This window comes from Monodelphis domestica, chromosome 8 (assembly GCF_027887165.1).
Source record: "Monodelphis domestica isolate mMonDom1 chromosome 8, mMonDom1.pri, whole genome shotgun sequence".
NCBI classification, from domain to species: domain Eukaryota; kingdom Metazoa; phylum Chordata; class Mammalia; order Didelphimorphia; family Didelphidae; genus Monodelphis; species Monodelphis domestica.
In genome coordinates, this window is record NC_077234.1 from 184,797,753 (window position 1) to 184,819,304 (window position 21,552).

The 21,552-nt window shown below is 37.1% G+C and overlaps 1 protein-coding gene across 1 annotated transcript in view; it reads left to right on the forward strand.

Moving 5' to 3' along the window:
- ATP11A (ATPase phospholipid transporting 11A) overlaps positions 1-21,552 on the forward strand; it is a 234,439-nt gene that overhangs the window by 198,404 nt on the left and 14,483 nt on the right. The window contains 5 exon segments of the mRNA XM_007501271.2: positions 2,626-2,685; positions 3,891-4,018; positions 8,246-8,381; positions 17,552-17,617; positions 18,529-18,632. Coding sequence (XP_007501333.2) covers positions 2,626-2,685; positions 3,891-4,018; positions 8,246-8,381; positions 17,552-17,617; positions 18,529-18,632 — 494 coding nt within the window.

Genomic DNA, 21,552 nt, shown 5'->3' on the forward strand with positions numbered 1-21,552 from the left:
AATTTAAAGAAAGAGAGAAAAAGTAAGAAAGGAATAAGTATGAAGGGCCTTAAGCCAACATGACCTCGACCTGAGTCTTAAGAGAGAGATCAGTCAGTCCTTAATCACTCACCACAAGATCTGTCCAAGCAAGGATTCTAATGACACCAGGCCAGCATCATCTCAGCTGACTTCACCAGCTCAGTCCTGAATCTGAATCTGAATGTGAATCCGAATGTCCCTGAGAGAGTCTCCAGAGAGACCCTTCAAGGCAGCCTTTCCCAGCTGACTGTTCTGAGACTCAGCTTTTTCTCTCCTTATAAAGGGAATTTTCTCCTATGTCACCTCCCCTAAGTTCTCTCATCTACCAATCACAGTAGACGTTTTCCAAAGGACAGACCATTCTTAGTTCACTCCTGAGTAGATTAATCTTTTGAGTAATTCACACCTGAGTAGACTAGAATCTCTGAGTAAGTTCTCACCTCTTTGCTCCTTGTAAGTTCACAAGTTGCTTGACCTTTATAGGTACTTATCACCTTTTTTGTATTAGTCCTAAAATAGGCATGGCTTAAGTATGGGTTTAAGAACTTTTCATTGTTCAGCAAGGAGTTTTTTCCCCCTAAAGCAGGCTTAAGCACGGGTGGAGTAGAGGTCTCACATTCCCGATCTAAGTACCTTCACTGCCCAAATGGGGAATGGTCCCAATGGGGAATGGTCCCAACGAGAATTTTTTAAGGTTCACATTTTCACCAAGGAAGAACTTCATCAAATCCCCTTCATGTTAGTGGAAAAATGTGAAAGTTATTATCATTCGTTAATCGATTATCAATGACATATTAGGAATATAATATTAGGAGGAGAGTTTAATTTTTTAATAACTTTTTTTCTTTTGAGTCTCCCATTTCTTTTTAAAACCATGTAGTAGAGTGGAAAAGAATAATCAATTTAGAGTCAGAAGACCAGCCAGGCTGTACAACCTGTCATTTCCTCACTGTGTAACAATAGGCAAGTCTTTTAATCTCCCTGGCCTCTATTTCCTCATCTATATAATAGAGATGATAATATTGCCATTACCTCCTTCAGGAGTTATTGTGAGGACCCATCCTTTTGCCCACCTATCCAGTACATCATTGCTAAAATAGTCTTCTTAAAGCACCAGATGATGCCACTTCTCTGCTCCTATTTCTCCAGCAGCTTCCCATTGCCTAAGGGATAAAACACAACCTTCTTAGTCTGGTTTAGGTGTCACCTCCTACCCTAACACTTTTACTTGTCCTATTGCTAGGGCTCTCTTCCTAGTCATTCTCTTGTATTTATCAGTTTAGTCTTACTCTATAGCTGATACAAAGGATATTCCTTTAGGGCAGAGACTATTGTGCATCATGCCTGAAGTACTTTATCCTTCTCTTGAACCTTTCCTATATACTTTTTTCATTCCAACTCATATTTTATGTATTTGTATATGTCTTTCCTCTCAATAAACACAATCTGCTTGAGGGCCCATCTATGTAATTTTTCATCCTTTTATCCCCAAAAGGTACTTAAGTGCTTTGCATAACGCATTTAAATGCATACTGATCAAATGAGTGACCAAGGTGCTACATAACTACAAATGTCAGCCAGATTTTTTTGTGTAATCAGCCTCTAAACATTTATTTTTTATGTGTATATGTAGGTATATGTATGTAAAAATAAATGTTCTAACAAAGCATTAAACATTAACAAACATTAAAAAGTTTTAAAGAAATAAAAATATTATTACATGTATTTCATACATTTATATATGTATATACATGTCATTTTAATTTTTTATTAAATATTTTCCAATTACATGTAAAAATGTTTTGGCATTCGTTTTCTACAATTTTTGACTTTTGAATTCTTTCCCAACCTTTTAGAAGGCAAACAGTATATCAGCTATACATGTGAAGTTATAATGTCCATATTTTGTCCATATAACATCCATTATGTTACAAAAGAAAACGTACACACAGCAAGAAAAATAAAGTTTTAAAATATGTTTCAATCTGTACTTGGAGTTCATCAGTTCTCTCCCTAGAGGCAGATAGCATTTTTCATTATGGGTCCTTTGGAATTGTCTTGAATCATTGTCATGATTTAGAGTAGGTGAATCTTTCACAGTTGATCATTGTTACAATATTGAGGTTACTGTGTACAACATTCTCCTGGTTCTGATCACTTAACTTTACATCAGCTCATATAAATCTTTCTAGGTTTTTCTGAAACTTGCCATTTCTTATAGTACAAGAGTATTCCATCATAATCACATACTAAAACTTGTTCAGTCATTTCCCAGTTGTTGAGCATTCCCTTGATTTCCAATTCTTTGTATTGGTAAGCCTTTATTAAGCACACACCCTATGTACCAGGCACTGGACTAAGTTCTGGAGGTTAAGATTTGAACCCAACTCTTCCAGATTCCAGGCCTGGTACTTTATCCACAGAACCACCCAGGTGCCCCTTAAATTAACTTTTAAAGTCTGTTACTCACCACATAGGGGGGCTTAGACCATGACAGAGCCTACCTTTACCCTCCCATACATAACTCCCTAGAACCACCTTTATAAGGAAAACTACATGAAATGCATGCTTTGACTGATAAACATTTTTCCATTTATCTTTCAGAACGTCTGCTTCATTTTCCCTCAGTTTTTATACCAGTTCTTCTGTGGATTTTCACAACAGGTGAGTTTCAGAATCTAAATAAGGACCTTGCCTGAACTTGATTCTTTTTACCAGTATATTGAGAGAATGGAAGTAGACTGTCATTAACATGCAGGAGATCACCTTTGCCAGGAGAGTTGAAGAAGGAGATGGGAAATGGAAGGTATCATCCATCATGATCACCCTCTGAATTGTATATGTGTCTTTCCTGACATCTACAGCAAACCTAGCCTAGAGGAATAGTTGAAACAACCAAGATAGCATTTCACTTTAATGGATCTCTCATTGAATTTTTTAGCTCCCCCAAATACATGGAAGAATGTTAAATATTCTGATGCTTCTTGTGCAACCAGGAATGCAGACACAGCTATCTCTACTAGATCTGGAAGGAAAGGAAACAGGGCGGCTTCCCCACCTCTGTTTGTGGTACCTTCTCATCTCAAGAGTCTGAATCCATCCCCATCCATATGCCTTAAATCCAAATCCCTTTGCTTTGCCCTTTTTGGTGATTGTTGTTAGCTCACTACAGTGATGAGATAGATTATCCTGGGATAATAGTTTCAGACAGCCCCTTAAGGATTATTATTGGGAGTCATGCCTCCTTTGTATATGGTATTTGATGTGCTAAGGTGAGATAGCCATCCTGGGTTGATAGGGTGAAGAAAACTCCTTAAACATTAAACATTATTGGGAATCTTTCCTTTTTATGACTATAAGTGAATATATTGGCATTATCAGGTCCAATTTTAGTTCTAACTACATAAGAATTTAGATGAAGGCTCTGATTAGAATTTACTTTATACACAATATCCCGAAAGTCTTAGCCCAGTTTTAAGTAAGCTACTCCTTACAACTGTTGCTATATTCTCAGGACCATAACATGTGTGGTTCTTTGTAGAATTAAACCATTCCTACTTATGGGATATGTTCCTTTTGATTTTTTTCTTAAACCTTTACCTTTTGTCTTAGAATCAATACTATGTATTGGTTCCAAGACAGAAGAGTAGTAAGAGCTAAGCAGTTTGGGGTTAATAACTTACCCAGGGACACAAAACTAGGAAGTATCTGAAGCCACATTTGAACCCAGGACCTCCTGTCTCCAAGCCTGGCTCTCTGTACACTGAGTCACCTAGCTGCCCTTTGATTGTTTTTTAATCCAAAAGTATATTTATGTGTCATGTTGTTTTAAAAAGAAAAACATTCTTTTTCTTTCTTTATTTCTTCAGCCTTTATATGATACAGCATATCTGACGCTGTATAATATCAGTTTCACTTCCCTCCCCATCCTCATGTACAGTCTGTTGGAACAGCACGTCTCCAGTGACATGCTCAAGAGAGACCCTTCACTGTACAGGTAAAGTCACTGAGAAGCAACTCAGAAAAAATGCGCTATCTAGAGCAGCTGCTCCTAGCAAAGATTCCTAAGCCGGAAGTCATCCAAGATAAACAATGGACATTTATTATGTGTCCATGATTTGTCACAATAAACATGTGCATTATGATAGTTTGTTTTACCTTATATTTTGTGTCTGGTATTTTCTGATACAGTTATGACTCCAAAACAATAACATAACTGATATTTATGTTACTCTTTCAGGCTTGCCTCATAGAGTCTCTACTATTTCCCCTAAAAAAATAATTGAAAATATATTGCTTCAAAGGGGAAAAAAGATTATTATTTTTTTAACTCTTACTTGCCATTCTAGTGACAATTCTTGTATAGAAAGATTAGGATTTGGCAAATGGGATTAAATGACTTGCCTGGTGTCACACACCTAGAGAGTATCTGAGGCCAGGTTTGAATTCAGGTCCTCTTGACTCCACAACTGTTTCTCTATCCATTGTACCACCTAGCTGACCTGAGAATTGGTTTGTTTTGTTTTGTTTTATTTTGTTTTGTTTTATAAACACTTACCTTCTGTCTTATTTTTTTTATTTTTTTTCCAGGGTTACAAGATTCTTGTCTCCCTCTCCTCTTCCCTCCCCTTTCCCAGAGTTGTCAAACAATTCCCCTGGGTTATACATATATTATCACTCAAATTCTATTTCCATATTATTCATTTTTGTTATAGAGTAATCTTTTAAAACCAAAATCCCAAATCATATACCCATATAAATAAGTGATAAATCATATATTTTCTTCTGCATTTCTACTCCACAGTTCTTTCTCTCAGGTGGATAGCATTCTTTCTCATAAGTCCCTCAGAGTTGTCCTGGATCATTGCATTGCTTTTAGTAGCAATGTCAATTACACTTGATCTTCCCATAATGTTTCAGTTACTGTGTATAATTGTTTTCCTGGTTCTGCTTAATTCACTCTATATCAGTTCGTGTATAGAAAACAAGTTGTTAATCATTCCTTATAGCACAATAGTATTCCATCACTAACAGATACCATAATTTGCTCAGCCATTCCCCAATTGAAGGACATCCCCTCATTTTCAATTTTTGGCCACCACAAAGAGTGCAGCTATAAAGATTCTTGTACAAGTCTTTTTCCTTATGATCTCTTTGGGGTACAAACACAGCAGTGCTATGGCTTGATCAAAGGGCAGACAGTCTTTTAACACTCTTTGGGCATAGTTCCAAATTACACTCCAGAATGGTTGGATCAATTCACAACTTCACCAACAATGCATTAGGTTCCAATTTTGCCACATCCCCTCTAACATTTATATTTTCCTTTACTATCATATTGGCCACTCTGCTAGGTGGTACCTTGGAGTTGTTTTGATTTGCATTTCTTTAATCAGGAAGGATTTAGAACATTTTTTCGTATGATTATTGATAGTTTTGATTATTTCATCTGAAAACTGCCTATTACCTTCTGTCTGAAAATCAATATTGTGTATTGGTTGCAAAGCAAAAGAAGAGTTAAGGCTGGGCAGTTGGAGTTCAATGATATCCACAGGGTCACACAGCTAGTGTGAAGCCAAATTTGAACTCATAAAGCTGGGTTCATGATAACAAGCCCAGTGATCTATCCACTATGCCACCTAGATGCCCCCTCTAATTTTTATTCTTTCATTGTTTGGCTTTCTAAGAGTGACTGCTACTTAGGTTTTATGCATAATCCTGTAGAATTATACTTTTTGTTAAAAACCGTTACCTTCTGTCTTAGAAGCAATACTAGGCAGAACAGTAAAGGGCTAGGCAGTGGGGGTTAAGTGACTTGCCCAGAGTCACACAGAGAGTTGTTTTTAATGGATTTTTTCTCACTGACCCCCATTATCCTAAACAGAATCTTTTATTTTTCTTTTTTAACCAAACTGGACCTTCAGTGTCATCGGAATGGAGAACCCTCAGTATGAAACTCCCTCAGCCAATGCTGATCAGAATCTGCTCTGTGGCTTAGAATCCAAGAGAATTACCAGCAGCACTAGAAGAAGTTAGGTGACTTGCCCAGAAGCACATAGCCAGTATGTCACAGAATGAAACTTAAACCTAGTAGCAGCCATGTCATGTTGCTTTTTAAAATTCTAGTTAAAGAGCAAATTGGCAGATTTGGTGTTCCCATCGCGATTTTTAACAAATGTGATGACTTACTTTAATTCTGCTATGGATGAAGGAATCTACTGACTGCTTTCTGTGTTGCTTCCTCTAAATAATAGCGTGTATATAGTCAAAGAGGAACTTAGACTAGTAAAGCATAGAAATGAAGAATTCGATTAGGAAAAAAGGCCAGAAGTCTCTAGTGTTAGTCACTTGTTGAGTTCGCAAACATTTGCTGGATTGATGCATAAGGTTGGAAAGAAATCAAATTATGTTTGTGAATATATTTGCATATGTGTGTATGTATATATAGATAATCATACATATCTGATTATATTTATACACATGTTTATACGTAATATTGTGCCACAGAAGGAATATTGAAATGCTCTTTTCATGAATTTGTAAGAATCATATATATTGAAACGAAATAAAATTTCTTCACTTTTCCAGTTAGCATTGAACAGATTTGGCATACCACATAGAACAACAAAAGATATGTGTTCAAGACCCCTGATACTGAGTAGCCATTTGACCTTAAACAAATTAACTTTCTGAGCTGCATTGTTCTCATCTGTAAAATGGTAAAATAATATTGGCATCAATTACCTCCTGTCATTGTGGCAAAGTGATTTATCAACCTTGAATTGTTATTTAAATGGGAATTGTTTTGTTGTTGTTGTGGAGGTATTGTTCTTCAGTCAAGTCCAACTCTCCATGATTCCATTTAGGGTTTTCTCAGTAAAGATACTGGACTGGTTTGCCATTTCCTTTTCCAGTTTACTTGACAGATGAGGAAACTGAGAACAACAGGGTTATTAAGTGACTTAACCAGGTTCACTCAGCTAGTGAGCCCTTATGGTCACTTGCTACTGAACAGATATGGCAGGATCGCCTGAACTCAGATGGGCTTTTAGCTGGAAACAGCAACTTGGTGGAGACTCCAAATTGTTGGACTTCCTTTAAGAAAAAAAATCAATTTAGCAAAACTTTTTTTAGCTTTGACAAACAAAAGTGGTATTACAGAATGGGAACTACCAAGTTGGCAGTACTACACTTGAAAACCTGACCTACTTCCTACCACCAAACATGAGACCCTGAGCCCCCTCTCTCTCCCTTTACAAACAAGTGTATATGTTCTTATATTCTCTAAAGTAGGTGCTTTGGAGTTCACAGTTGGTTAGGAGTGAGCTCTCTGGGTGTTTTTTTTAAAATTCTATATAAATGATTAAAAGTATTTTTTAAAATGTGTGTGTGTGTGTATATATATATATATATTTTTGAACTCAGGAAGATGAGTCTTCCTGATTCCAAATCCAATGCTCTAACCACTGCACAACTTGGCTACCCAAAATGGAATTATTAAGAATGAAATTCACTGAGGAGGTCTGGTTTGAATAGCCCTGAAAGATGTAGCAAATTAGGAAAGGGAATGTCATTCAGGGAGAAATTTCTATTTCATATACATTAGAATCCTATTATAAGGTTTTAGCTGTTATACAAACTTGGATACACTGCATATCCAGCTGTGACTCCTCAAATAGTGATGGAAAGTTAATAAATGACTGCACAACTGAGTCAATAAAAATGGAAGATAGAAAGACCTGACTGTGTCCTGCCTCTGGCACATCTTTTAGCCATGTTACCATGAACAAGTCATTTCAATTCTCCATTTCCCAGGCACTCCCTTTAAGCTTATGAGCTACATACAAGTTACTGATTCACATCAGTAGGAAGAATTTCGGCATCAGATGTCCCTCATGTCAATGAAGCTAATCATATTCCTTATCACCAGTATTTTAGGATAGAGTAGAGGGTGGGAACGATGAGGGTAGGAAGAGAATCAAGAAGCAAAAAGAGGCAGGAAAGGCAAGATAAAGACAAAACAACCCTGCAGAAAAATGTGTCAACAAGTAAAATGAAGAACATTTATAAAAAACAAACCCATGGGTAGAGTATATTACCTTGGAAGAGGACCAGTCCCTGATAATTTTTAAAAAATTTAAATGTTCATAGATTGAACATTAATTTTAATAGATTTAAATTTTAATGTGGTTTTTAAAAATCTTCTTAAATTTTGTTTTTGTAGGGATATTGCCAAGAATGCTCTACTCCGTTGGCGAGTGTTCATTTATTGGACATTCTTAGGCGTATTTGATGCTCTGGTATTTTTCTTTGGTGCTTATTTGATGATTGAAAACACATCAATGACCATCAATGGACAGGTGAGTATTTTATTTTACTTGATGATGAATTTAGAGGAAAAGAACTTTCCAATTCTGAATGATGATTTTATCAATATAGAAATTCAGGATTGCTTGTGAAGACTTCCACTGGGTTTTTGAATAATAGGATGATACCAGGAAGAGTTTTGTGTCTTTATTTAGTAGAGATGCTAAAATAAAAAGCAAAATATCTTCATGTTGAGAAGTTGATAAATGGAGTCCTGTGTATAGCAGTGCTTTGATGGGTGGAGAAATGGTTTGTCTGCTATGTTTTTAACTTGTTTTGAAACTAACAATTCATCATTAGCTGTTTATTCTCTGTCCCAGGTAAGTTGTTGATATGCTTTGTTATTAGTGGAGTTTTATTAAATACTTAATATATTTTCATTTTCCCACATAACATTATTTTAATAATATTCTTTATACAGTTAATGGATTTGTTTTTTATAAGCATTCTTCCTTTTACTTGGTGACACCTTTTCTGGGGTGTTGTTTTATTTTTATCTTGCTTTTTTTTTCCTTTTTGCTACTTGCTTCTCTTCCTACCCTCAGATAATGACTACCAACACACACATGGTAAGAGGATTGTGGTTTTGTCCCTTTCTCTGTGTTCTTGAACCACATTACAAATAAAATATTTCTCGTAAATATTTTCAAATGTGACTTTTTCAGTGTGCTTTGTTAGTTCAACTATTCATAGCTGCTGCTTCCTTTCCACTTGCTTTTAGGAATAAAGTTGTCTTGAATAGAAGATCAAGAGTATCTGTGTATACATTTAACCATCCCACTTAAGCTTTTTCTTGTGTCTTTTTCCTAAAATCAGCTGATCCAGATGTTTGAGGGGGAGTGTTTTGTTTGTTTGTTTGTTTGTGATGCTTAAATTTCACTTGGCTTTAATAAAAAGATAAATGTGTATAGAGATGGCAAATGATATTCAATTGAATGTTTTGTGCTTAGGCTGCAAGTAAGAATCTTTTGAGTAGTATTATTTGTCTGTGATGGATAATAAATAATCCCTTGGAATAAATGAAATCAATATTGCTTAAAGGAAAAGTTACTTTCTGCCATCCCCATCCCTTAAAGTGAACCCAGTTTATGAGATTATAGATTCTGAGTTGGAAGGGTCTCTCCTAGACCATGTAGTCCAGTATCCTCATTATACAGATGCAGAAACTTAGACTCAAGGAAGACCTGCCCAAGCTCATGTAGGTAGTACTTATCAGAGGTGGGATTTAAGAGAGGGTCTTCCAACTCAGACACAGTGTTCTTTCTCCTCCACTAGGAGTACTTTGATGAATTTTGTACCCTATGGTTTTCCTCTTTCCTCTCACCTATTTGCCTTATTAGGGTCTGTTAGATTGAAATACAGGTGCCTTTTTTCTTTAACCCTTATCTTCTGCCTTGGAAATGATACTCTCACTTCCAAGGCAGAAGAGTGGGGGTTAAGTGACTTGCCCAGGTTCACTCAGCCCAGAACCTCCCAACTCCAATCCTGGCTCTCTCTCTCTCTCCACTGAGCCACCTAACTGGCCCAATACAGATGCTTGAATGCATGTGACTGGTCTTCTAGATCTTGCTTTAATCTTGTTTTCATCCATATGGCCAGAAGTTCTATCATTTTTCTATGTGATTCAAACCAGTTGCACCAGATTGATCTGTTTAATTATCTAGTTCCTTTTTCTGCTCACTCTTCTGATCTCTCTATTTCTAGTAATTTATCATTTGTCTCAGTCCATGTCTTTGGTTTAACAGTTACCATGATCCCCAAAGGCCACCTGGCCATATTAGATTCATACTAATCATGTAGTTTTGAAAGGGGCTGTTTTTAGTGCTTCTGTAGTGGCTTCAGAACTTGCTTATGGGTTAAGCTGTAAGAAAGTCACTTGCATGCAACTCAAAGAGCTGAGATAATATTCATATCCGAAAACCTGAAATATCAAGAGAATCACCACTAATGTTGAAGGATAAAGTTCCATATGAATGGGAAGTGATTTGTAAAATGCAAATAATATTTTCACCACTTTTTTTTCAACTCTTATCTTCTATCTTAGAATTGATAATATCAGTTCCAAGGCAGAAGATCATTGAAGGCAAGGCAGTTAGGGTTAAGTGACTTTCCCGGGGACACATGACTAGGAAGTATCTGGGGTTAGATTTGAACCCAGGTCCTCTCAACTCCAGGCCTAGTTGTTTTCCCCCTGAGCTACCTAGCTACTCCTATCCTCTATTTTAGAAGAGGATTTTTATTTTTAGAAGTTATGAATCTCTTATTTTGAAGACTGATGGCAATCCCCAAACCATGTCGTCAATTATATGTTGCTCTATGTGAAATACTTTTTCTTAGTTGTGTGTTGAAGATATAAATTTTTTTTTTCTTTTTGCTCAAATCCTATATGGATACGATCCAGAAAAGCTAAAGACTTCAAAATGGAAGACAGATTGATTGGGTGGTTCTTTTTCAGGATAACCAATTTCTATGTAGTTTGGATCACTTGAGACCAAGTTGCAATATGTTAGTTGAATAGTGATAAAATGTTAAGTGAATGGTTTCACCAAAGATGTCTGGAACAGCCTAAAGCATATGTAATGCTCCTTTGTTAGAAGACAAAGATTGAGCCTGAAAACTAATGAACCCTCTGGCGGAATTCCATAAGAATCAGGCTATGGTTGCTTTTCATCAGTCTTTGAAGTTCTTATTCTTTATATTGTCTATTGGTTGGGGAATACTTTTTGAAAGGCATTTATCCCAGAGAATGTTGATCTAGCACTTTTTAGAAATGGTAAATTAAAAAAAAAAGCAAACAAACAACCAGAAATAATCCTGATCTGATGGGGAGGGGGGCAGTGTTTTTATCCTTAACCCTAAACATTTCTAACCACATTTCCATTTACTGATGTTGTAAGATACTACACAGCTTACTACAGGAGCTATAATCATTTTTATTGGTTAAGTTCAACACTACCGTACTACTCCCAGAATACTTGCCAGTTTGGAATGTGTTAACTGTAGATATCTGTAAACATCAAGAACATAATGGAATTGTGGGCAATAAGCAGCATAGGCACGGAACAACTTCTGCCAAACAAACTCAATCACTTTCTTAATAAAATCACTAATGGTAGAAATGAAGGGAATACAAGAAATACTTCTAACAGAGCCAATCCGGAGAAAACAGATGAATCGTTGTCCCATGGAATTTCATTTACAAATGAAATTTAAATTGTTTTGGGCTTGAAAACTTGCATCAGAAATGAAACTTACTAAAATATTTCCCTAACAAAATCAGGTAATAAAGAATATGAGGAGGTTAAGTTGGAGAGTCCTCCAGGGAAGCAGCGATGATTGATGCTTGACCTCAGTTTATTTAACATCTCCATTAACAATCTAGATAAGGTGGTAAGTTAATTAAATATATAGATGGTGCCAAGTTGAGATGTATAAAAAGAAATAGAAGTTACATCCAATAAGTAGTCTCTAGGATGTAGAATATATGAGAGGCATGAGATTCATTGCAAAAAGTAGATTCCATGTAGAAGATTTTTTTCCCTTTTCTATGGAAAACCAATTTAAAAGAAAAAATTGCCAAAGGAAGACATTTCAGTCATTTATCTGCCCCCTCCCCCTGGGTCATCCTAAAGGAAATAATGTAAAAACTAAATGACATAACTTGGTAAGTATATGGAATTAAGTACCCTTTGCAGTGATAGCTCCTTTACTCCCTTGAGGTCTTTGGCTCATGGTTCTACACTAAGTTGGTAGATAACGACTGCTAAAGTTCCGACCCTTCCCTCAGGAGGAAAACATAGATGTTCTATTAAATGGTTAGGGCACATTACAAGTCCACTCTACCACCCTTCCTTTCTTCCTGGCACTTCATCTGAGAGTTTTAAGAGGAAGCTTGTCCTGTGGACATGAATTTGTTGCCCTACAGTTAGCAAACTATCACTAATTTCTTATTAAACCTGGACAAACCCCTATTGTCAAAAGTCTAAAAAGTTCTGGTCTCTCATACCACTTCTGAAAAGCTCCTGATCCCTAGTCTTAATAGCAGCCAAAGGAAATGTCAATATATATCCCCCTGGGGGGCAGCTGGGTGGCTCAATGGATTGAGAGCCAGGCCTAGAGATGGGAGGTCCTGGCTTCAAATCTGGCCTCAGACACTTTCCAGCTGTGTGATCCTGGGCAAGTCACTTGACCCCCATTGCCTAGCCCTTACCACTCTTCTGCCTTGGAGCCAATACACAGTATTGACTCCAAGACAGAAGGTAAGGGTTTAAAAAATAAATAAATAAATATATATATATGTTTATATATCCCTGACTCTGCTTTTTCTATTCTTGAGGCCTTAATTAGAACTCTATTCTTTTCAATGAGTTTCTTACTTCCCATCCCTATTAGTAGACAGACCTAATAGAAAAGGCTGTGAATCCAGAGTAGCTCTCTTCTATCCCCATGTAAAGAAATTAATAGTTAATAAATAACAATAATAATCAAAATTAAATCCCCATTTTAGTCTTATTTAAGACTTTACTTTTCTAACTTGTTGCCTTTAAAGAAAACAATTTTGTTTTAATAAATACCAATGTTATTGTCTTATAGTTAAATAGTTGCTATGGGAAAACATTAGGAATAATTCTCAGTCTTGGACACATTTTAGCATTATGTACTTCTTTCATATAAAGGGAATGGAGAATTAAAAACCTAGGCTGGAAAATATTCTCATGAAGCCTAATTCTGCTTTTAACAAAGAAGAAAATCATTTTGGGAAGATGTCACTCCTTTTTTCATGCCTTCAGCAGATATGTATCAAGATTCTACTATGCAGTGTGGAATAATGGAATACCAGGGCTAGAAAGGACCTTAGACATAATCTAGTCTAGCCCCTTTACCTTATTGATGAGGAAACTGAGGCCCAGGGATGTTAACCCAAAGTTACATAGCTAATAAATGATAAAGCTAGAATTCAAATCCAGCTCTAGTTCAGTGGGACTAATACTACTATCGAGAGGGTCTGGTCATATCATCTCCATGAAACATTTGTCTCACACCAAAGATCACCTTTGAGAGGGGGGAAATACAGCAGAAGTCTAAAATCTGTTAGCTTGAAACTGGTTGTTCTATATATGTTCATACACATGTAGATGTGTACAGGTAAAAACATGCATATGTAAATATGTAGTGTTTTAGAAATTAATAACCTGGAAAGGCACGTGGAGATCATCATGTGGCTATAATTTATTGCTTCCACATGACCCTGGGCAGAGACACATGCTGGGAGTGATAGTCTAGAGCTCAAAGGAATTCTACAAGAATGAAAATTAAGCATGATACTGTAATAGCTGTCTCCTGGCATATATGCCCTGGGTTTGTGGTCAAAGAACCTGGGTTCGAATCCTAGCTCTGTGTCTTTACATGTGACCTTTGACAAGTTACTTCTCTGGCCCTCGGGTTCTCCTTTTAGTCACTTATTCTCAAAACTTCAGAAGTGCCCTTGCTTGACTCCTCCTGCTCCTTTACCCTCAAAACCAGTCATTCACCAAGTCCTGTCGATGCCTCCTTCAGAGTATCACAAATCTATATCACTCCTACTACCATATTTCCAATGCATATTCTTATTGTCACATATCTGGATGATGGCAATAACTTTTTAATTAGGCTTCTGCCTCTTCTACCTCCCACCTCCAATATATCATTCAAAACACTACCTTGATAATCCACTCCCCTTGTTATAAAACTTCATGAAGAGGTCTTGATCAAAGACACATGTAAAACCTAATGGAATTGCTCATTGACTGTGGGAGGAGGGAAGGGAAAGAACATGAATCATGGAGCCATGGAAGAATATTCTAAATTAATTAACTAAATAAAAAATTTTCAAAACCAACTCTAAGATCCTAAAAAATAAATGCCAATTTCATTCATTCTAAAAACAAAACAAAAATACCACTTCATGACAACATCAAGCCATAGTCATTGGTAGTCAGTCATTAGCTTGACATTCAAGATCTAATAGCGTATGGTCAAAAACTACCCTTCCCATCTCATCCCGTACTCTTCTTCAATAAATGAGCCATTCATTCCAGCCAAACAAGTCTATTCCCGGACCCCTCTGAAATGTTCTACTTTTTTGCCACCTTTTACATTGTTCAACTTTCTTGTAATATCTTCTTCTTTGTTTCTAAATCCTATACATCCCCCCCTTTTTTAAGCCCAATCTATCAGTATTAGTTCTAAGATAAAGCAGTATGGGCTAGGCAGTCAGGGTTGCCCAGCCAGGAAGTATCTGTGGCCAGATTTGAACTTGGGTCCTCCAATTGTAGGCCTGGTTCTCTTATCTACTGCTACCTCACTACCCCTACTATATATCCTTAAAGTCCAGACTCGGCTCCTTTCCTTTTCATGAAATCTTTACTGGCCACATGGCTAGCTTTCCTTTTGATTGTATAGCTCTAACAATTTTAACACTTGTGCCATTTTGGCTTCCCAACCAAGACTGTAAACCCTGTGGGGGTAGGAGCCAGATTTTATTTCATTCTTGGCATAGTATCTAGCACACAGTGGCTGTTCATTCAGTTGTTTCAATTGTGCCTGACTCTTCATGACCTTGTTTGAGGTTTTCTTAGCAAAGATCCTGGAGTGGTTTGCCATTTCCTTTTCCAGCTCATTTGACAGATGAGGAAACTAAGGCCAACAGGGTTAAGTGACTTGCCCAGAGTCACACAGCTAGTAAATATCTGAGGCTGAATTTGAACTCCTGCCCATCCATTCCACATCCTTGCTGTTCCCTTTAGCACAGCATAAGCATCCACTAAACTGTTGACTGATCCCCATAGGAGTCAGTCAGGCATAGTGAGTTTGTTTCAGATCTTAGGGTATTGTAAACATTGGTGGGGGTGGAAGAAGGGAAGGGAAAAGGCTTCAGGGAACTAATTAGACATCCACCCTTGTACTTTCTTCAGCAGAACTTTAGGAAAGAAAGTACCTGCCCATCCCTCATAAGGTAGGCACACTGTTTGGATACCCATCATCCAAGCTTAAACTTTCAGGTATGACTGTAGCAACTCTTTCATACACAGAAGAATTAACTTATATATGATTCCCTGGTGATCTAATGAAGTTAGGACATATCCTCATAGGTTCTAGTATTCTAAAGATAGAGAAAAATCCATTCAAGTACATAGGCAAAAAAAGCAGGCTCAGCAACTAAACTGAGGCTTTATAGGATCTCTCTGGGCCACCATCTATGAATCTTAAGCTTGAGATTTCGAGCTAAAAGAGACCTGCTGATAGACCTAAAGGGGCAAAATGGCCCCGAGCCTCTTACAATAAGAACGATTCTTCATCTAGGAATATTACCTTAATTGTTCATACTTCAAGGAGATCTTTTAAGGATGTATTTGTAAAAAACAAAAGCACTTTGATTTCATTAGAAGGAAAGTCACTATAATAATCAAAAACATTTTTGTTTCATAATATTGTATTACTCATACCGTGTTTTTCTTTCTTTTTTTACAATAGAAATAACACATTTTTAATGTGCTATATTTCTTCCCAACATGTGTAATTAGGTTTATGAGCTGTTACTTCAAAGGTTTATAAAATCTTTCAAAGTATTTTTATGCCAATAAGTGGATTTCAATTCAAGTATTAGTCTATGGTTTCAGTCAAAAAAGGAAGAGTCCCAGTTCTGGGAACAATCATGATGTTAATGTAAAATGTAGGAGATAGCAGAAATACTTTTCCATGGGGATTATGGCAATTATGGGTCCTCAAGAAGTGAATACTAACAACATACCTTAAGAAACAATTCTTCATAAAATTCAAAATTAGAGAAGGAAATTACAGTTCTAGTTCTGATTCTGTGGTGGCTGATTGGTTCTCATTTCTCTTAGTAATTTCTCTGTCAAAGTTAGGCACTTTGATAGAGACCATATTTGGCTAACTATAAAAAACCTTAAGCAGAAATTATTCCCCAATGTGTAGGTATCGTCTGTGTATAATTTACAAGTGTACGATTTTCATGGATTACGATTCACACTCATTTTGACCAGTCTCAGCTTTTCATTTCATCTAATTCAGACAACTCTAAAAGAGGAAAGCCCTAGAGCAGCTATAGTCTCTGCCTGATTTTGGCTCTCTCCTCACAGCCAGACTTCTTTTGCCTCCTAGAAGTCTGTCTCCTCAGTTTAAATGTTGAAAAGTCCAAATTCTTGGAGTCTGCATTCAAACTGAGTGCTTGAGGGCCTTCCTTCCCCCTCCACTGCCCATCTCACCCTCCATTCCAACTTGCCTCCTTTCTCATCCTTTTGACTCAGCATACTTTGAGCTGTTATTCCCTCCTCCTTTTATTGTCACTTGCCTTGGAAATGCCTATTGTTCTTAAAGGAAAGTAATTTGAAAGTCCACATCTCTGAAAACATTCAGAGGTTAGATTGGAGGCTGTAGAAGATTGGAACATGAGCCCCAGTTGTTTACCGTCCCAATGACTCCAAAGCAAGATTTATTTAGGTAACCATATATATTTTTTTCCTGCTAGATAAAATAACAAAAAATAAAAATTTCTAGTTTGGAATCTACTAAATTAGATCATTTCATTATTTTGAAATCCCTTTTTTCAGATGTATTATCCTCAGTGTTGATAAGATATTAACATTTGTGTTCAGTGTGATGCTTCTGAATATGGCAAAACTCTTGGAAGAAAAGAGTTGAAGATAGGTAAAATCGATGGGTTGGTCAGGGGAGAGCAATCAAATACTTTAAATTGGAGTTAGGACCCTGGTAGAAAGAAAAAGCCCTTTCTGTGCCTCAGGACATAATCATTGTCATTTCCATTTATCTCATTACAAGAAGAATCAGCATGAAATCCTGGATAGAAGATCCACAGTTTGCCAGGACTATAAGTTAGAAATGAGTTGCCCATCTGCATTGGTGGAGACAGAATCCATATCAGGAATTCCCTGTCCTAGTGAAATCCCAGGTCTTCCCCGGAATTTTAAGAAATGCTTCCTGGAGTTGCTTTTCATGTGAGCATAGGTTGAAGTGTTGACAACTAAAGATGGCCTCCAAGCTGCTTGTTCTATTCAGAGGATTTGGTTGCTTTTTTTGGTGTGCAGAGTGGCACTGCTGTGTTGTCAGTAGGTAACTTGAGACCTATTTTCCTGCTAAACAGGTATTTGGAAACTGGACCTTTGGAACTCTGGTGTTCACGGTGTTGATGTTTACAGTTACATTTAAGGTAAGGTCTTTTTAATATTAATATTTCATTTATTGGTCTAATAATCACTAATATACATATATGGGTGTGTACATGTGTGTAACATACATATACATGTGTGTGGATGTACACACAAACCGTGAGCCCCAGGTTTTATCCCAAGCTCTGTCCAGAATGAACCAATCCTATATTCAATGACCTTCCTTAGCCATAGTCTACTGAATGTGCATACTTCCTTCTTTGAGCACAACTAGTTTAGAAGGAGGTGATTTTTTTTACCCATCTTTAATTAAATCTATTGTATAAAAACTTGGACTTATGCACAAAATACATTAGTAAATGAAGACACATTTCACAGAAAAATTCACATCAGGTTTCTTTTAGAAAGAAAATAGTGGAGTAGCTAAGTGGCTCAGGAGATTGAGAGCCAGCCTGACCTAGAGACAAAAGTTCTGATCTGGTCTCAGGCACTTCCTAGCCCTTGCCTCTCTTCTACCTTAGAATCAGTACACATTATCGATTCTAAAGCAGAAAGTAAAGGGGGGTGGGGAAAGAGAGAGAGAGAGAAAGAGAGAGAGAGGAGAGAGACAGAGACAGACAGAGACAGACAGAGAGAGAGACAGACAGACAGAGAAATACTCTGATTCACTTAAAATAGATTTTATTTACCTAAATTGAGATTTTTTACAAAACTTTTGAGGACAGTTTGCCAGTGCTCTGGAAAACTGACTGAGCATATGATTGCTTCTGGGGCCACTGAAACCAAAGGAAGAACCCACAGCTATTCTCACAAACAGAACTCAAAACAAGTGCTTGCGTCACTAATTGAAGGTTTCCTTCACTATCAGTTTCTCTCTTCTGCTGTTCTATCTAGCTTGCCACGGGGTTAATGGCACCAACACCAGTCATGCTTTTTGGTTTTTTCCTTTTAGCTTGTTCTTGATACATACTACTGGACTTGGATAAATCACTTTGTTATTTGGGGATCCCTGATATTCTACATTATCTTTTCTCTGCTCTGGGGAGGAATTATCTGGTAAGAATCTAGTCAAATAATTTTTAAGGTCCATGAAAGCACATAATATTTTTGGTTTTGTTTTTAAATAAATGTAAATATTTATGTATCAGATAGTGTCCTTTCACTGGCAAGAGATGACTAGGGCCAAAAATCATCACTTTCATTTAAGGTACAATGACAGACCCAGCAGTATGTTCCTACCTCCTGCTAGCTCCTCTCTACCCTTTTTTTCTATAAATCTCTTCTCAGAAAGATCTTCCCTACCTTGGAGAGCTAGGATCTGTAGATAGCTAAAATCTATCTCAAGAATCCCTGGACAACTCTAAAGAACCTTATACAGAAGCCCTTACCTACCAAAGTTTATCGCTAACAGTGCATCATTTACTTTAATTCAAGAAGGCCCCAGAATTGGATATATTCCAAGACCTACTGCAAGTGACTGAACCAGTGGATATGAGCAAACATATGCTGTCCTCACATATTTGTGCTTTTTCTCCCCACTCCTATGGTACAAGTGGAAAAAGAAGAGTTAATCACATTTCCAATTTTTCACTCTCCTGTTACTTTCCTAAAAAGTTCCTCTTTCTTTTTTAGAATTCTTGATTCCATTTCTTTCCTCACCCACCAGAATTTTGTTCCCACAATCACCCCATCTTCACTGGCTTTGATCCCTCTGCCTTCAATCATGTTCAAGTCTTCTCTATAAAAAAATAATATAATTATTATTTCTCCTGAAGCTATCTTCCAAGCTTTATCCTTTTTTTCTGGCTAATTCCTCATTACCTTATCACCTTTTGACTTGTCCTTCTACTGAATTTTCTCTTTCAAAGATTCTTTTATTTTTTAAACCATCACCTTCTGTCTTAGAATCAATACTTAGTATTTATTCCAAGGCAAAAGAGCAGTAAGGGCTAAGCAATCTGGGTTAAGTGACTTGCCCAAGATCACAGTGAACTAAGAAGTGAAGTCAAATTTGAACCCCAAGCTGACCCTTTTTTGTATGCTGTCATGATCACAGCTCATCTGTGTGTTGCTCAATGTCTTTATGGCCATGGAGCTCCTGCTGAATACTGTGTCCTGGAAAAAAACAAATCCCTCTAACTCACAATAATAATCTCCATGGGTCTTGAAGTCATTTTGCATGTCATCTCCATTATATTTTGAATATTTTTCAGCTTTCTTATCAACTGCTTGTTTGGGCAACCTACAAATAATCTAAAAATATACACCTGGGAGGTGAGTTGACATAGGCTTAAACATTTCATCAACAAGCAGTCACCCATCCAACTGGGGACCACTTGTGGCCAAAAAAAAAAGACTTAAGCGACATAGTTTTCGAGTCTTCTGGGATCTGGAGGGACAGGATGAAGTTGTCAGTGTTCCACCAATCCAGATAAGGACCAAAGAATCCTTTGAGAGCACCAGTAACCCCTCAGAAGTAGAGAGAGGGAATACTTTCTTGGGGTTATGCCTCCACAAAGAGATGGGGTTTAATGCTCAGGCTGCCATAGGGGAAAGTTGGTGTTAGGATCAACACTGAATTGTACTGAAGGGCTCTTCTGCCTCTAGTTCTAGGTCTATCTAGGAAAAAAAAGACAGTTCCCTGATTCATCCCTGCTTTCAAATAAAGATTCAGCAATTTGGTCATATAGTCTGCATCTCATCCACAAGGAGAAGTTGTGGGAGGGAAAATGTATATAAATGAAATTAGACATTTTTGCCATTACTTTCTCTATTTTTTCCTTCCATTCCCAAGTGGCCCAAAGGGATATTTTTCCTCTTCTTTTTTCCAAAGATTGTTCTTTCCTTTCATTATTAGTGAAGCATCTAGATAGTTGGACTTGGAGCCAGGAAGACTTTTGCTCCAATTCTGACTTTGGCACTTGCTGCATAAACCTGGGCATGTCATATAACTTCTCTTTCCTCATCTGTAAAATGGGGGTTGTAAAAATACCTACCTCCCATCAGTGCTGTGAGGACAAGACAGATAATATTTGTAACCCTTAAAGCACTTGATAAATTCCAGCTTTCACTATAAATTTGTTTTACCCAATAATTTATAGTCTCAGCTTCCCCTACACACCTCCCAAAGAAGTTTAAAGTTTAAATTTAGTTCAATTTAAATCAATAAAATAAAATTTAAATTTAAAAAATTCTTTGGAACATTAAGCTCTTTGCTTACTATAATTAAATTTCTTAAACTAGAATTCTCAGTGTGATGTAGCAAAAAGTTAGTAAGATTTAAGTGCTTACTGTATGCCAGGCACTATGCCACGGACTGGGAAAACAAAGACAAAAACATGGAGTTCTCATTCCAACAGGGGAGGTATCATGCAGACAACAATGTACATACAAGATATATACATGGTGAATTGGAAGCAGTCTCAGAGTGAGGGTGCCAGCATTGAAGTAGACCAGGAGAGGGAAGCCAGGAAGAAGAGCATCCCAAGAGATGGAACGTTATATCTGAATAACAGTGAAGAAGCTGGTGATGCTGCCTCTCATCTATGCATGGGAGTAAAGTGTAAGAATTAGACTGGAGATGAAGAAAAGGGCCAAGGATTTTGATGGGTTTTAAAAGTCAAACACGGGTGTGGGCACCTAGGATGCTCAGTGGATTTGAGAGCCAGTCCTAGAGATGGGAGGTCCTGGGTTCAAAAATGTGGCCTCTAAGACACTTCGTAGCTATGTGACTCTGAGCAAGTGGCTAGCCCATACCTTTCTTCCACCTTGGCACCAAAATACAGTATTGATTCTAAGGTAATGAGTAAAAATTAAAAAAAAAAGCCAAACAAGGAATTTTATATTTGTTCCTAGAGACACTCTGGTGTTTACTGAGGTGAGACTAAAGGAATAAAAGTGGTCAGACCTAAAGATCACTTTGAAAGTTAAATGGAGAATGGACTGGAGTCGGAGAGAGACTTGAGGCAGCAGAGAG